Source organism: Micropterus salmoides, unplaced genomic scaffold (genome assembly GCF_014851395.1).
Source record: "Micropterus salmoides isolate LMB-PRFRI ecotype aquatic unplaced genomic scaffold, ASM1485139v1 Ms_hic_scaffold_1, whole genome shotgun sequence".
NCBI lineage: Eukaryota > Metazoa > Chordata > Actinopteri > Centrarchiformes > Centrarchidae > Micropterus > Micropterus salmoides.
In genome coordinates this window covers 35,275,218-35,292,325 of record NW_024040040.1, presented here as the reverse complement: position 1 = coordinate 35,292,325, position 17,108 = coordinate 35,275,218, and the positions used below count along the sequence as shown (strand labels likewise).

Below are 17,108 nucleotides of genomic sequence, written 5' to 3'. Positions count from 1 at the left end.
CTACATCATTTCATAAGAATATGTATGATAAGTATGATAATATTGTTATAATAGAGCATTAAATTAGTGTTCAAAGCAGTTCCCCTTGTTTGGTAACCTATTTTGTTTACTTTGAACAACTGTACCTGCTATATGGTCTGCACAGCCCGAATATACATGGATGTACCCTGGTTGTTTGATGCCACACCATGACCATGCCCTGTGCTGCAATCCCTCATGTGAAAATAAACCTGTTTATTGTTAATTGAAGCAAGCTGATACTGCTGCCGTGTACATTTTGTAGCTTTCATACACAGCCTGCAGCGTAACAGCTTTATGTAATGAGATCTCAAATCTTACTTTTTCTTCAAAGCATTTGATAAAATGGTTTCTTTCTTATTAGGATCAACTTAATTTAATTTGGGTTGTTGATTTGTTTAAAGTAAGAATTAAGTTAAGACGTTTTTACATGCAAAAAAAACAAATAAATGTCACACATTCAGTTAACAAGCCAAGTAAATCCCACTACATTCCTAAAGACCAAATCAGTAGCCTATTGCAGCCCATAAATACTGTTTCTTGTGGTCTTTATTACTGTACAAAACACAAGATAAACTCTGTGTTGTACCACCCATAAACTCAGCAACAAGTCTTTACTCAAGAGAACCCAGGGTTGGATGTAACCAGTACTGCACTTTTCTTACGATGACATAACATGGAAAAACAGATTCATCTTTGCTCTGAAGAACATGACGTATGATGTGAAGGACCCAGGCCTTTCCCAGCTTATGTCATGGCTAATAATACGAAGCAAATTGTGTTGTCTCAGTGTGAATGTCTCTCTGGTGAAAATCATACAGAGAAGAGAACATACAGCATACAAAGTACACTGCCAGCAAACATCCACATGCAATAAAGATTAAACTCAGTACACCCAGTCTAATGGACGTTTTATCTAACCATCACCATAACAGTTTGTGTTGCCACAGCTAAGAACAAAAGGGAACACCCACTTGAATAATGTGAACAGCCCCACCTATAGCAGACACAATATAAAGTAGATAGCATCCAGCAAAGCACTGTGAATAATATAGTTCGTTAGTTTATTAAAAAACTCCCTGCAGACAGGAATGTAGCCTCGGGCAGCAAGTCTTCTGTTTGTCATGCCAATCCTCAGCAAACCTTTTAACTTATTATGGCATGCAAATAAGCGATGGGAAACACAAATTTGTTAAGCAGAAACACAAATTTAACACAAACATAAATCCAAAAGCATTATTTCTTGTTGGAAATATAACATTTATTTATAAAACAGATATATTAAGACTTTAGATTGTCAATGTGCAAATAGGAACAAGCACTGTGTATAGCACTTTACAATGTTTGAAAACAGATGTTAATGCTAACACACATTATGATTAGATTTGATCCCAGAATACAAAACACTTGGACTTAAACTGCCCTTTAAACAATGCAGCAAAGAAAATAAATTGTACCTGCTTTATGCCTACAACATTTACCATTATTAATTTCAATCTTAGAAAAAAACATATAATGAAATATCATTTGTCCGTATTACCTCAGCACTACTTATTAAGTAGCAGGATGAAATGCAAACCAAAAGATAAGCCTTATGTTAAAATCCAGACCGTATACAGTAGTTTGATCAATTTAACAACTGAACAGATGTACATCCCTCACTGATGCCATGCAACTGTAACTGTTAAATGTTTGCTATCCCTAGATTGTATATCTGCAGTCCACTGTACATACGTTATCATCATTAAACCTATGCAGATAATCATGCTTGCTCATTTAATGTCTTTTTTACATGAAAACAACCACCACTTTTAAAAGTAAATCATGCAGGCAACAAACTGTCCCTACTGACCTCACATCTTCTTTGTGACAATGACAGTAAACTAAAATAAAGGTGACAAGCAGAAATCACTTTACATAATAGATTTTTCTTCTTGTGGATGTTTCTCCACTTTTTCTAGATACTGAAGACCAGGATTACTGAGACTAGACAGCAGGGAGGACTTTCAGCAATGTTGCTTTTACAATTCTGTCTCTTTTTCTTCATCTTCACCTGTTTCTAAGTAATATTCATCATCTGTTGTCGTGTCTGAGCTGCTGTCTGAAGACTCCTCAAAGGTGCTAAGGCTGGATACATAACCTCTGGAGGGCAAATGCCCTCTGGAGGACTGGTTGTCCACTTGTTGTGGTTCTCCTGATGAGCTGGGAAAGGTAGGGGAGGAAAGGCTGGGAGGTTTAGACATGCGTCTGGACACTGGTGACAGGGGAGGTGTTGGAGGTGGGGTCGGAGGACTTTCTGTATCCCATGCAAAGTGACAAGTGTTCATGTTAGGGCTCCAAAGGCGGGCTGGCTTTGAGGTTGTGGTAGTTACAGGTAAAGAAGCAGAGTCTTCAGAGCTCCAATTTGCCAACCGCCTGGTTAGTGATCGTGGAAGAGATCTCGACCTCATTTTACCAGGTTCACTGGGGAAATATGACATTCGACAATCCTTAGTGGGGTGGAAATCATATTCTGTGGTCCAATCAGGAGTAATAGACCACTGATCCAAGTCCTTGCCAGTGACTCCACAAGTCAAAGCAGATTCAGAGAGATCACCCACACTCATGAACCTGGATCCAGTGGAGATGCGACCAGGCCCTGAAGGTCGACTGGACAGTACCGAACTCACAGAAAATGACCTCCCAGGCTCAATGCCATACTTTAAGTCTGCATAGGAGGATGCCAGGCTTTCCTTGTCCTGTCCTTGTCCTGCACTTGGAGGACCAGTGGATGCCCGGCTTCTCCTTGACCTACCCAAACTGATTCCCTCTACTGGCTCACATGGTGACGAGGATTCTCTGCGACGCTGTAGCTTTGGGCTGTAGAAGACACTGTCGTCTGTAACATCAGGTGAGGGAAATGGGGAGAGAGGGGAAAGAGAGGAGAATGGGGAGAAGGGGCTTCTGGGACTGGATGTGGACTTCATGAACTGAGAAGCAGAGGGGTTAGGGCTCCTACCAGGACTGGGATCTTTACAAGAAAGGATCTGGTTTGTTGGTTTAGAATCTGTCCTGTTGTCTTTGTAAAAGTCAAACTGCTGTGTTGTTGGGCTGAGGACTGTTAAATAAGGTTGGTTTTTATTTTCAGACATGTGTTCTGCACATGCATTTTGCTCGTCTAGGTCAGTTTCTGGAGTAGATATGTCTGACCAAATGCAAAACTTATCTACTGCCACTGTGCTCACAGAAGCTGAGGGTGGTATAAGAGTGTACCTGTTTTGTGTCCATTTATTCGTACCCTCTGTTTCCTTTTCATTGTCCTTCAGCACCATCCCTTTCTCCTGCTCACTCTCCTCTGGTGTTTTGGTACTCTCAACAGTGATATCACCGACACTGCTGATGTCACTTGATCCACTAATAGAAGGTGTTTGGGAGGCTCGCTTCCATTTCCATGGAAACAATACATCATCATCAGACCGTCTAGTGCTGAACGTTTGTCTCAGTCTGTTAAGGACCTGGTCCATTTTGTTATTAGTCTTGTTGGTCCTCTCTGACTCTGACCTTGATAAACTGGAGTTTGGTGTGCTGACACTTTTTTTCAGTGCAAACCGGCTTCTCTTTGGGCTTTGTTCATTGTTACTCTCCACTGAAAAAAATCTGCTTTTACCCAGAAGACTTTCCTTCATTCTTCTGGAAGAGCTTTCATCATCAGGGGGCTCTGTTGAGCTGCTAGCACTGGAGCTGTGTTCTGAATGATTGTGTGGTCCACCTGTGGTTTCCTTACCCTGTGCCATGTGTGGCTCTTGACTTAACTTGGTCTCCACAGAAACTGGTGTCTTTGCGGTATGTTGCAATGGTTTAGGTGTAGCTGTAGATGTATTTACTTTCGATTTTATGCTGTAAACCAGTGTCTCAGTTACACACGTTGAGGAGGAGTTGTGGGCCTTATCACCCTGCAGAGACTGTGGGCTGATCTGAACTCTGTTGTCAACAAGTAAAATCTGGCCATTCCGGTAATCTTGGTTGTTGTTCTTGCTGTGATTATTGTTGACTTGATCAATTTCTGAAACCCCACACTTTGAACTTTCTCGGGTGACAGTTTTGTTTTGGAAAGGCAAAGTCAGGGGCTGTGGTAGGCTCATAGGTGAAAGAGGGGATTTGAACGTGGGTATGGTCATGGCTGCAAGTGGGTCAGTATGTCTGGGAAGATGTGGGTTATAATTTGACTGTGAGTTTTGTTGGAAGAGGGGTGATCTGGGTGTTATAGTCTTAGTGTCTCCCTGTGTTGACCGAGTAGACATGAGAGTGGAGTAAGGTGGGGAGCTATATCGAAGCTTATAACCACTTGAAAAGTCAGGAGGGAGAGAGGGAGGAGCAGAAGAACGGCACTGAACAGAGCCAGACTCCACTGATAGTGTCCTCTCCTGTCTGGTTGTGGTCAAGTCCCGTCTTCCCTGATCAAAGATCATATGGTCATTAGATCTGTTCTTAGATCTCTCTCGTTCTCTGGATGCTAAATCAGCAGAGTCAGATGATAAGGATCGATACTTCCCTCCTTTCACCACCTGTATGCTGGAAGTCTTAGGCGAAGGGGAGCAAAAAGAAGACGTATTTGTGGCAGGACTGCTTGACCTTAGAAAGGAAAAGATGGATGGAGCTTTAACACTTCGTGGACATCCGGAGGGTGATTGGGGGCTCACTGGGACTGCAGAGGTCTCTGGCTCCTCAACTGCCATGGGCTCAGAATGCTGTATATCCACCGAGTCATCCCATGTTACTCGTCTCACTCTCTTACCCTTTACACAGGGAAGCAGTTTCTTTGATGTTTTTTCTGGGCTGTTTGAGAATGTCTTCCCTTCCTTAGGGCTGGAAGTCTCTGAATAGCTGGGGCTGGTAATGCTAGGGGTGGCAGGGGGGGTTAAGAGAGGGGAAATGGTGATGGTTGGAGAAGATGCAATAGCAGGAGTATACGGAGGCATGCGAAGGGATAGGCTAGGGGCAACTGAGGCTGGGGCATAGCTGCCAGCGGTAGCAGAAGAGGTGGTGGAAGCAGTGGATACAGGACTGTACTTTGTTTTAGAGAAAGCACTGACTGGGGGATTCAGACTGGGCACAGTTTTAGGATGGAATGGCCTGGGAACAGAAGCATAGCTTCTTTCAAAGCCAAGAGGTGTGGCGTTGGATGTGTAGGTGAATTTGGGTGTTTGGGAAGAAGAGCCAGTGTATGATGGAGCATGAATATTGGTCTGTGAAGCAACTGGATGAGAGTCAAAGGAGGAACTAGTGTTTGGGGTTAGGGGAAGAATAAAGGAAGTCTGACTACTGTGAGTGCTGGTGGTAGCAAGACAGATAGATGGTTTGGTAAACTTTTGAGAGTCTTTGATGTGAGGAGATATGGGGGTGCTGTTGGTTTTAGATGTACAATGATTATTGTGTTTGCTGCTGCTCTCAGTGGGTGTATTTGAGGCCTTGGAATGTAGAGAAGTAGGTGGTAATTCAGTTACATTTGCTGTAAATGAACTATTACTTACATCATGCTTGCTGAGATCTTTAGGGTGACTCAGTGTTGCTTTGCTAATTTTAGAACTAGACAAAACATCGGGCAAACTATGAGGCTTTTGTGGTTCTCTGTTTAAATTGAAGCCATAATGCTGCTTGACAAGCCTGTCTGATTCGTCAGGTAAAACCTCAACGTTTCTTTGTTTGAGGTTGTGAGTTCCTCCTTGTGTTTTCATAACAAGGTTCATGTTACTTTTGCGAACTGACTCTGTTGTGTTATTGTTGTCTCTGTTATTGGGGATTTGACTACCAAATCTTTTGTTGTCGGTCAGACTTATGGAGGCCAAGTCACTATTATCATTACAGGGTGGAACTAAGTGTGTGTTTGGCTTGTCTTTGATGTTCGTTGTATCATTAAGTGTTAGAGGGGAACTGCCCTCGTGGGTAACTTGTTTCCACCAGGAAGTGGATGCCAGTGTTGTCCTTCTAGGGAGGGCAGATTGATCATATGGGGAATGTCTCGGTGAAGTGACAGTGCTCTCTGAGAGTAGGTTTGTACTTTTGTCTAAACCCCTGGAGTTCTGTTGCCTCTCTGATGCTCTACTTAGAAATGCCTGTTTGGAACATGATAGACTAGGCTGTGTCCTATTTATTGTTTGAGGTTGTTGGGTGAAGGGCGTGTCTTCTGCGTCTTTGTTTCTGGGTGAAGTTGAAAAGATGCGTGTTTCAAATATATTCCTTTCTCTGTGATTGGAGGATGACTGGGAAAGGAAAGGCCCAGTTTCAGTTCTATAAGAAATGGATGATGGAGAGAGGAGGGGCTTTGACCTCTCTTGCTCATTATTATTGTTAAAAGTTTGAGAAAGGTGTGTTGTAAATAATTTTCCCTCTCGATCACTTGGCAAATTGCTCAGAAGCGAAGGATTTATCTCAGAGAGGTTGGAGGCTGGATTAGAGTTCCTGCCATTTGAGTTTAATCTTCTTAGCGACAGAAGTAGACTGCTGGTGGTTGGTTTTGAGCTTAAAGATGACAGTGCTCCTTGATGACCAGTTGTTTGTGGATTCCTTCTTTGTTCATTTGGACCATGGGAGAGGGGGGACAGGGGGGATGCAGTTATGGCTACATGGTTTAAAGCACCTGCATCTATGTTTCTATTGTTCATCCTTCCAGAGTTTACATCCAAAGAGACAGTCTGAATCATTTTCCTCTTAGATTCATAGTCCAAGCTTGCTGGACCACTTTTAGTTGACCAGCCAACTGTATTCCTCCTGGTCCCCAAAAATGGCACCCTTGTTTGGGCTTGAGACCCATCTGTCAAGGACCTGTCCACAGTGTCTTGAAAGAGGTCATGTGTGCGGTTTGAAGCAATGTTCGTCACATCTCGTAAATTCCCCACGGTTTCTGAAGTGCTATTTCCCTCAAATCTTTTGGTCCGTCTTAGTCTGCCACTCCAGTGTGGGGCAAGAACTGTTACCACAGTTGAAGACAACATGGTTTGAGTAGGGTTGTATAGTTCCACAAGATCAGTTTGTTTCTCAATCTTTGTATGGTCTTGTATATGTTCTAACTCAAATGATCTAGTGCTAGTCCTTGGTTGTGACCCACATGAAAGTATAGGCACGCCATTGCGCTCATGTGTGCCAGACTTCCCATTTGAGAAACTGTGAGTTATACTCAAGTCCGTGGTAGTCTTTAGTTCATTGCAAACCCCTTCCTTCTTTGCTGGAAATGGTATCCTTTCAGATAATGGAGAGTCACTGGTTACCTTTATAGAGGTGTCTGTTGGTGATGTTTGTCCATTAACCTGTTAAGAGAAGAAGAATTACTCCAAGTGTCCAGATTGTATACAATTTTTTTATTTGCCAAACATCTGGACTGTGCATTAGAATAAAGGTTTGTATTTTCTACTTTCTAACAATTCATATGACTGCACTGTAACCACAGACCATTTCTAGCTGTATCATTAAAGCCCAACTCTTTTCATATGTCAACTTGAGCTTATCATTTCATACCAATGCAAATTATGTGCACACTAAAGTAAATTATTTTCTGCATTTACATGAAGTACGCAACAGTGGCCTGTTATCTATACTGCAAATTGTGTGTTCGTAGAAGCCAGAACTTTGCTAAAGCTTCTGTTCCCATGGTGTAGCTATTTAAGAGATTCAGGCCTTGACAAACAGGTTATTTTGAAAGACATGAGAGATTTCCAAGGACACACACACACAAAAGCACACACACCCTGTCCCTTTTAACTCTTACAATAATAATGAATCTCAGATGTTTTCCAGAGTACTCAGTGTCACTTACTGTGATGTTTTCACAGGTAACTACATCATGTCAAAAACGTTCAGTGGCTTTAAACTTGTTGCCTTATATTAGGCAATGTAAGTAGTAATATATTATGAATATTTTGAATTAACTGGGAATGAAAGGTACAATTTATCATTTGTTTTAGATGGTGTTTTACATTATAATGATTTCAGCACAAGCCCTAAAACATTGTGATTTTAATGATCAAGATTACGGCTAATTCTTACCTGACAGCTGCTGTTCTCAGTCTCAGCCTTCTGTGTTTCAGTTAATCTGGCAGAACAGAAGAGAGAGAAGACGTAAAAACCATTAGGCATACTAGTTTGGTTTACACCTGTCGCTTAACTGTAGACATCTGTAGGCAGTTGTTGGATTTCCTTAAAAAAAAAAAGGACAGTCACACATCTCTGACATGATGAATATGACTGCTGTGGGGCTTTTTTATAGTTGCTGCACAAAAAAGGGTTACAGGAATATGTTTTATTATTGTTATTGCTGGGCGTGTCATGCATTAAAAAAACAAAGGCAGCAAGGAATAAATGTGACAAACTAGTTAATCATCTAGGTGACATATAGAGGACATGTAAGTTTTGATACATGTAAGTAATTTAAGTCATAGACACTTTACTTGTTTCAGACTCATGTCTGAGATAGGGGATTGGCAAGACTTCACTGGCATTAGGGGACCATCGAGCTAATTATATTATAAACATGATAATTATGGTGTTCATAATTTTTCTGCTGAGAAAATAATAATAATAATAATCTATATCCATAATCTATTTATTAAACTTACAAAAAAAGATGTGTAATTCATACACACACCTGTATTCTGCACTAAAATATTTGGAGGAGTAGACATTCGCCACAGCAATGCTGATCAACGGGATGGTCAGCATTCCTCTCTCCGTCCCTGTCTCTTACTAACAGTTTTCTCACGTTCGCATGTGCACTTAACACCTCATGAGCATTTATCAAAACACTTACATTGGTATTTTTATGTTGGACATGGATCACACATGTGCATGCTGTAGACACACTCAGTTCACACACTCAGCACAAGATGTCTATATAAGGTCATGTTGGATGGTATGAAAAGACTGTAGGTGGCCAGCAGACAGTTAAAGAGGTGCGTTCTCTCTTGAACCAGCCAGCTTGATCAATGACCTCTATTGACAAGGCTATTGTAATCTCTGGCACACATTGCATCACACTTAAGCATGCAAATATGCTCCAGGAAAATGTGCAGCACATAGTTTTACAAACCACTTCCACCACACACAAGCTCAAATCAATCATCTGATATTAGGTAGGTAGGTATTATTATTATTATTATATTAGATTATATCTGAAGAAAAAGTTTATTTCCCCCAGAAAAAAGTCTAACATAAAATGCCCTCTAATTCTCTTGTATCTCTGACTTGAGGAAGTACGGTCATGCAAAAAATGAGTCCACAGGTGGATGATTTATAACAAAGAAGGTAAGGACAATAAAATCAGGCATCCTGAAAGGGTGGTAGAAGCTTCTTATCTTCCTCTGCCTCGATACCAAGGCATGGACTGTGAAGTTAAAATGCAAACATATATCTAACACTCACAGACAAACACACATGTCTAACCTACTCTCAGGGGTTACATAATTGGATGCACTTCCTTGTTTATCGAAAGAGACGACCCTTCCAGATAATGTGTAGCAGGCTCATGTATGCAGACAGGGTTAAGCCGTTCAGTTACTGTTTGACAAAATGTTGGTGACGACTTAAGATTTCATTGCCTCTGAGCATGGTCCAACCATTAGTGCCAGGTGTACCTATTTCAGACCTCAGAAACAGCTCCTGGGGCGTTGGTCTGTACTTGCTAATTATGATGCGACAGACATAAAGAGCCCCATTGGTGGGAAAGTTGGGGAATAGCAAGAACCATTTAAGATAAGAAAAAATGGCAAATAAATACATCAGGTCAGCAGTGATGTGTAGACGGATACCTTGGGAGACACAGCTGGTCAAACCTTGAAGACGACAAACAGCAACAGTAACAGCTTCTAATCCATTTTTCTTACAACACAGTGAGCTGATGAGCTACAGAGAATACTGTACATGAAAAGAAAACTTGACCACTAGATGAAAACACTGCCAGACCTGATTAATCCTGAATTCTGCTGCACTATAATGATTGCACCACAAAAAAAACAACGTAAATAACATAGACCTAACATTGCAACGTGCTTTGTGTCAACAGTACAGAATGACTGTGTGCAATTAAATGTTTTAGTGGCACACATTAAGATCTATTTGTACCGAGAAGCCTATGAATCATTTGAATGTGATATTGACACTTATGGCCCTTATGGGCTTAAATATCTCAGCAAAATATTATTTCGTTCACTATACACAGACACATAGATCACGCCATAATGACACAATGTCCTGCATGCCAAAGCAGAACAAGACTAACAGAGTACCCTGTTATTCCTTAACTATGGAGCAGGAAAAAGAATATATTAATGAGTGATAAGGGTTAGTAACACTTGTCTCAGGGCAAATGTATTCCTTTTTAATTGCTTACCTGTGTAGACAGGGATCTGAATTCTTCTTGGGTCTTTGCTGTGGGTTGTCAAGGCTTTGTTTGCTGGAGAGTCTAAGGAAGAAGCTGGAGGTGAATCTGGGTCCAATTTGCTTCTGGTTCTGGACCTTTGTATCACCACAATGAGCAGCCTCTTCCTTTCTTAGTCTGCCTGCTCTTGGTGCTGTAGTAGATTCAGAATAAGACATTATATATTGGTCATTAAAATAATTGAGGCTAAATAGACTATTGAAGTGCTCCTAATTCCTGTGTCTTAAATATTGGGCGCCATGTGTGTTTGATGTGCATGTCACCTTTGTGTGCTTCTTCCTGTCGGTAGGCTGATGGGTGAGACTGCTGTACGGTTATGGTTTCATCATCATGATGATTCTCCTGCTTGAACCTTTCACCGAATGTTTCATCCCGCTGTTCTCTGGAAAAAACAAAGAAAACCCCCCCAAGAAAGTCAAAAATCGAGGACAAAGACTTTCACTCATGCAGAAATGCTAAATATTTTCTGGCTCCAACCCATCAATAAGGCAGCTGGGGCAGTGAGTGCCTTGCTGAAAAGCATTTATAGTTAACACAAGGAGAAAATGTGAATCATACTGTATGGCACGTTCTGATTCCTAGGTCAGCGTCAGATTTCTTGGGTTGATAGCACCATCATAACACTAGACAGATGTATCATAAGTTATCGGCCACGTTGTGCCTCAGTTATCAGAGGTGGGTAGTTAGAGTTACATTTACTCCGTTACATGTACTCAAGCAAATTTTTTGAGTAAATTGTGCTTGTCAGAGTAGTTTTAATGCATCATACTTTTACACTTATTTGAGTAATTTTTTTAGAGAAAAATCATTACTTTTACTCCACTACATTTGGATACATGCATGCTTGCTACTTCGCTACTTATTTATTTATTTACCGCAGTCAAGCATCCACAAGACCCTGTTAGAACAGTATGCATTTAACTAGTTATGCTCGTTGCTATAGCCTGATGAAGACAAACCAAACACAAAAGACAAACTACTCGTTTATTTAGTGTTTATTTCGAATATATGTAAAACAAGAAAAAATGAAATATGATTAAATTACACAATAATAAATAAATGAATAACAATAGTTAATAGTTACAGCCAAAGAAATTTTTTGAAACTCTTGTGGGAATAAGACAAAAAATGTATTTAATCCCATTATTGTGGATGTGACTGATGTAATGTTTCAACCACTTCCTCGGGTAAACCTGAAGAGGTGAACACACCTTTATCTGATAGGCCATGAATTATGAAACACAAATTATCTCCTAATTTGATTTGTTTGCCAAATCATAATTTAATATCAGGGACAACAAGTAATTAGATATTTTTAAACAATCTTTACTTATTGAAGTACTAACAAACTGGAATCCTAATGCAATATTTTGTGATCACACTTGATCGATACACACTAGGAATATTGTCCTGGTGTAAATGTGGTTATCTAATCAGGAGATGATGAGTTGTCATTTCATCACAAATAAATACAAATGTATGTTCACTTCTTTACCTTTACCTGAGGAAGACCATCTGAAATAACTCTAGTCACATCCACATCAAATAAAAGACTTGGGGAAAATTACCCAAAGTTACTCACTCAAGTAATATTTTTAGTAGTAGTAGTTATTTTGATGACCACTTTTACTTGAGTACTTGTTTTTGCAATGTAACAGTACTATTACTTGAGTACAGGTTTGGGCTACACTACACACCTCTGTTAATTATAATCCCCACAGTAACAATATGTACCTGTATCAGAAACCTAAAGATTAAAACACAAGCAGCTCATTCTGACAAATCACACTTTTTGTGGTCCCCACATGGGCCATAGCTCCGAGAAGCACTTACACTTTTGAGGAGCTGCATAGGCTACGTGCATTGGCTCCATAGATAGACTGTACAAACACAAAGCATCAAACATATAGTATCTTGCCCCATTAAAATCATGGCTTTCCAGTCCCAGATAAGGTTGCAACTTTTGCTTTTATTATCGATTCATGCTTTTTTTCTTGATTAATCATTTTAAAGAATGCCAGAAAATTGTGAAAAATGTCCATTATATATTGCTTGAGCCCAGGTCTCATCTTGTGTTGTCCAACAAACAGTCCAAAACCCAAAGACATTCAGTTTACTATCATATGACAAAGAATCCTCACATTTGAAAACATATAGGCTAACCAGTAATGGTTTAATCAATTAATCATATCATATCCTAATGTTCAATGCAGAATTACATACACTATGCTCTTTCTCCTGCAATGTAATTTGTAACCCGGCAGATGTTTTAAATTAGTGCTAAAGGTATACTGAAGGAAAATCAAACAGCCATGCTCCCCTTATCTTATATCAGATCAGCAGCGCTGGAATGATAAGCTGTGCTTATAAGCTGTGGTTATATAACAATTCGACTCTGCTCACTCCACACTTTCTCTTACAACCAGAGCACAGAGCTAACACACCCACTCACACAGTCACTAAAGCATGCATATGCACATTTACTGCTGCAACCCAACGCTGAACCCACGCTAGTGTGCCATCTGCAGAGCCCGATGACACAAGAACAAATATGAGGCGGTTATCTGAACATGAATGTATTGAGTCACTGCAGCCTTTGTTCATTATCATATTAAATGACACCAATTATCTGTCACAGGACATTCCAGGATAACTTTCTCCCCTTTAATCAGATTCAGCAGTTCATCAGCGGATGGAAATTGCTGCTTAGCTGCTTTATCCCTATGGTGCTTTGTGTGATCACAAAGTAAAGCACGACCTTTCTTAATAAAATGGACCACCTCTACCTATCTCTATCCACCTTGCCTTCAGGGGCGACTCATTGTCTTGATTACAGCTTAATCTCTGTCAGGCCTGAGACATAAAAGCCTGACATGACACAACATGAGAGAAAAGCAGAGAGAGATATGAGGAGGGAGGGAGATCTTCAGGCTCTTCAGCTGCTACTTCAGTGCCAAAGACAACACTCCTTCCATGTGGATGGTACTGAGTGGTTTAATCCTACCTCTCCCGGAGGCAACAGAACAAAATCATATCACATCAAACCAATATGAGTGCTTGTAAACGAGTAAGAAACCATGTTTGGATAGCTGAACTAGTAAGTGATAGGCCTGTAACGATGGAGCATGAGTTGTTTAGACAGCACAAACTGAAACCTCAGAGTTTACACTACAGTGGACATGTGTTCACCATTTGTTCTGTCAACCTATACACACACAGGCATTGTTTTGTGTGACCACCCTTTGCCTTCAAAACAGCGTCAATTTTTCATGTCACAAGAACAAAGTCAGATCCTTGCTAGTTTGGGCTGCATTTCTGCAAACAGAGTTGGGGATCTGGTCAGAAATAATGGTCTCCTAAATGCTGAGACGTACAGGAAGTTAGTTATTCATCATACAATACCATCAGGGAGGCATCTGATTGGCCCCAAATTTGTTCTGCAGCATGACAATGATGACAAACTTACAACAAAAAGTCGTTCAGAACTATCTTCAGCATAAAGAAGAACAAGGAGTCCAAGAAGTGAGCCTTGATCTCAACATCATCCAGTCTGTCTGGGATTTCATGAAAAGAGAGAAGCAACTGAGGCTGCCTAAATCCACAGAAGGACGTAGTGCGTAGTTCTCCAAGATCTTTACGCCAACTTACCTGCCAAGGTCCTTCAAAAACTATGTGAAAGTCCACGAAGAATTAATGCTGTTTGAAGGCAAATGGCAGTCACACCAAATATTGATTTGATTTAGATTTTTCTTCTGTTTACTCACTTTTACTCACATTTGTTATTGATAAATATAATCTACTTACATGTTTGAAAGCATTCTTACTTTACAGCATTTTTCCAATTATAATTCTGTTTGTGTGCTGATTTTCCTCCTAAACATGTTTATATGTTTTTAAATATTTTATCGGGCTGCATCTGAGGGCTGTTCTCATTATAGATTAATCAGATGATTATTTTTTGCCATAAATTGATTAATTATTGTCTGTCACAATTTCTCAGAATCCAAGAGCTTCTCCACAATACTTCCAGGTACCATCTAATGACTGTTGAAGAAACTGCAGTACAAGTATCCCCAGTTGAGAATCAACAAATCAATTGATATGCATAAAATGAACTTACAAGTTTGATAATCCATTAATGGTTTAATTAAGTCACGCAAAACATGCCAAACATGTCAAACATGTCAAACATGTTCTAGTTCCAATTTACTCAAATGTGAGGATTTCTCCATTTAATGTCCATTTTTTTTATTTTCTAGCATGACATGATGATTATTTGAGAAAAATAACTGCATGTTATTTAGACTGTGTGAACAGTGGCTGTTTGTTTTGATGGTTTAGCGAGCGGGTGACTAATTGTTATCTTTGAAAGCCTCTTTGGGCTGCTTCATTATGTGCAGTCTGCCTTGTACAAGTATGCTGGTGTATTCTTCACTTGAGGTCAGCCTCACTGTGGGTGTGTGCCCATTTCTGCCAGCTAACACTTATATAACCACAAGGATCTAGCCTGAACTACAGTGTGGGTGTGTACTCAACACTGACAGATGCATTTTGTTCCAAATACTGCCAAAGAAACACCCTAAAGAAACACCCTCAATTTCTTTTGAAGATTCATCCAAAGAAATCTTAATGACTTTGAAATAACTACATCAGTGACAACAAAAGGTGGCCAGGACAATGTGAGACTTGTTCTATTTGCTGCCACACCTTCGGTGTCTGTCAGACTTCCAGAAGAGCTGTAATCTTTGAACCTATAGATGGGTATAGGCTACAGTAGTTTAGAGGGTATTAGCAGGAGGATGTGCAGATAATCACTAGAGAGCTCTGGACATGCACAGGCAGCAGCACAGTGTATCTATCCATGGCAGATCTGTTAATCTGCAGGCATGGGTGTGCATGTATGAGCTTGCCTGCTAAGCCACTGAAGCTCAACTGCTCCAAAATACATCTACCTAATGATGCTGGTTTACAGTGTTAGTTAAGCCTACAACTATGTACTAACCTACATTTGTAAATGTTGGCTCAGGTATGCATGTTAGGGTAAAAAACTGGATACATAATGAATCCATGATACATAATATTACAGCACTGAGTCCATAAACCTACGTTCAGAACGTGCTTGGATATTTCCTATATTCAACCTCTGGAAAGTTAACAGGATCCCATTCAGGCCTACGTCAAGTTTTATTTAGATGACCATGTCACATCAAACCTTAAACATTTGGCAACTTGCTTAAACCAAGGCCACTGTTCATCGCCGTGACACCTAAGTAACCTTTATCCCAAAAAAGCATAATAAAACGTACTTCCACTTTCTTTAAAAGTTATTCCCGACTCCTTCTGCTACTGTCAAAGACAGTATGGTGGGCAGTGTCGAGCAGTGAACCAAGTGTACAATGTTAAACTGATGGAATAACTTAATGCCGAATTTACTAAAAGCAGGTCAAGAATCGTGAGGTGTTTTTGTTTGGCTCTGAGAGACATATATGTTTCCAGACACGCGGTGCAACATTAAACATCCACATGTATGCACGCAGTTCGGCGTGTTTCTCTCTCCCTTCAAAACTACAGCTCGCGTCGCGGCTAAAAAGACTCCAGCAAGCAAACGGATATGAAAAAGTGCGAAGCAACATTAAACAGCTCGACAAGAAGCACAACAAATACAGGATTTAAACACAGTTTAACCTACCGTGCAGTTGTATTCCGTGTTGCTCGTGCTGTCCTGTACAGAGGCGTAGCTGTATCTCCTCCTACAACTCTGAGCTCCAGCTCTCCTGCGTCACTTGTTGACATCCTATTTTAACCGGTTCGGTAAGCCTTCAGGATTCAGACGGACGGGACAATGCATCTTAAAAATGTTGTGTGGAATTTACATCAAACGTACCCGTTCACGTCAGTGTCACTGACAGGTGAGCGGCGGGACAAGTGCCACCATGAAAATACTGGCTGCGTCCCTTTCCAGAAAGTCCCCACCCGGTCATTTCCTTCTTAGGACACAAGACAAAGACTCAAGACACCCAAACCTTTCGATCAGCTACAAAGAGACTAATATCCCTAAACTATAATCAGAAATTATCGTGTTTTTGCAAATTTGTTTTTATGTACAACCTTTAACACAAGCTCCTTTATAAATCACAAGATACACATGTGCAACTGTAATTCAGAAAACACAACACCACTCAAGTCATTATAACATTGTATTGCACTGAGGTGTGCACAGATTGGTTAGATAGGTGGTGCTTTATTCCAAGGAAGGAGTATATGTTTCTCAGAAATGAAACCATGTGACTTGTCTGATAAGTAGCCTAATCTAAAAGATCAATAAACAAGATGCATTCGGGAAGAATGACTCAGGACGTTTAATTCAATCACCAACTGGGAGAAAGAAGTGAATTTAATCAAATCACCAGAATTATGGAATCACATGGCAATACATGGAAAACTACAAGATCATTAATTTAGAGAGAGTACTTTTGGAAAATTCAACTACATAATTTCTTTATAACATTGTTTTCCAAGTAAAGTATTCCAAGGATGCAACACCATGTTGCTGTGTGGGGAGATAGAAACCACACATGTGTTATTTGTTCCTGTCCAGTTTTGCAGCAATATTGGACTTAAAATGAAGCTAGACACACTTTTTAACTGGACACTCTTTATGGGGCCCGAGCCATTATTATTTGGT

The 17,108-nt window shown here is 40.3% G+C and overlaps 1 protein-coding gene across 1 annotated transcript; it reads right to left on the bottom strand.

Annotated features, from left to right (window-relative positions):
* Window positions 1–1,257: 1,257 nt before the first annotated feature.
* On the bottom strand, window positions 1,258–16,612 carry zmp:0000000991 (mucin-17). The gene is made up of 5 exons (XM_038725272.1): window positions 16,113–16,612; window positions 10,687–10,805; window positions 10,376–10,556; window positions 8,038–8,083; window positions 1,258–7,301 (listed from the first exon to the last, which is right to left on the bottom strand). The coding sequence occupies exons 1-5, from the start codon at window positions 16,214–16,216 to the stop codon at window positions 2,040–2,042; spliced, it is 5,712 nt and encodes a 1,903-aa protein (XP_038581200.1). The 5' UTR covers window positions 16,217–16,612; the 3' UTR covers window positions 1,258–2,039.
* Window positions 16,613–17,108: the final 496 nt, after the last annotated feature.

What these genes read in the sequence shown, in the direction of transcription:
- zmp:0000000991 (XM_038725272.1), bottom strand. Translation starts at nt 16,216, where the DNA reads ATGTCAACAAGTGACGCAGGAGAGCTGGAGCTCAGAGTTGTAGGAGGA. An exon ending in TCAGATCCCTGTCTACACAG is followed by an intron (nt 8,084 to 10,375) that starts GTAAGCAATTAA and finishes CTGTTCTGCCAG; the next exon opens with ATTAACTGAAACACAGAAGG. An exon ending in CTGAGAACAGCAGCTGTCAG is followed by an intron (nt 7,302 to 8,037) that starts GTAAGAATTAGC and finishes TTCTCTTAACAG; the next exon opens with GTTAATGGACAAACATCACC.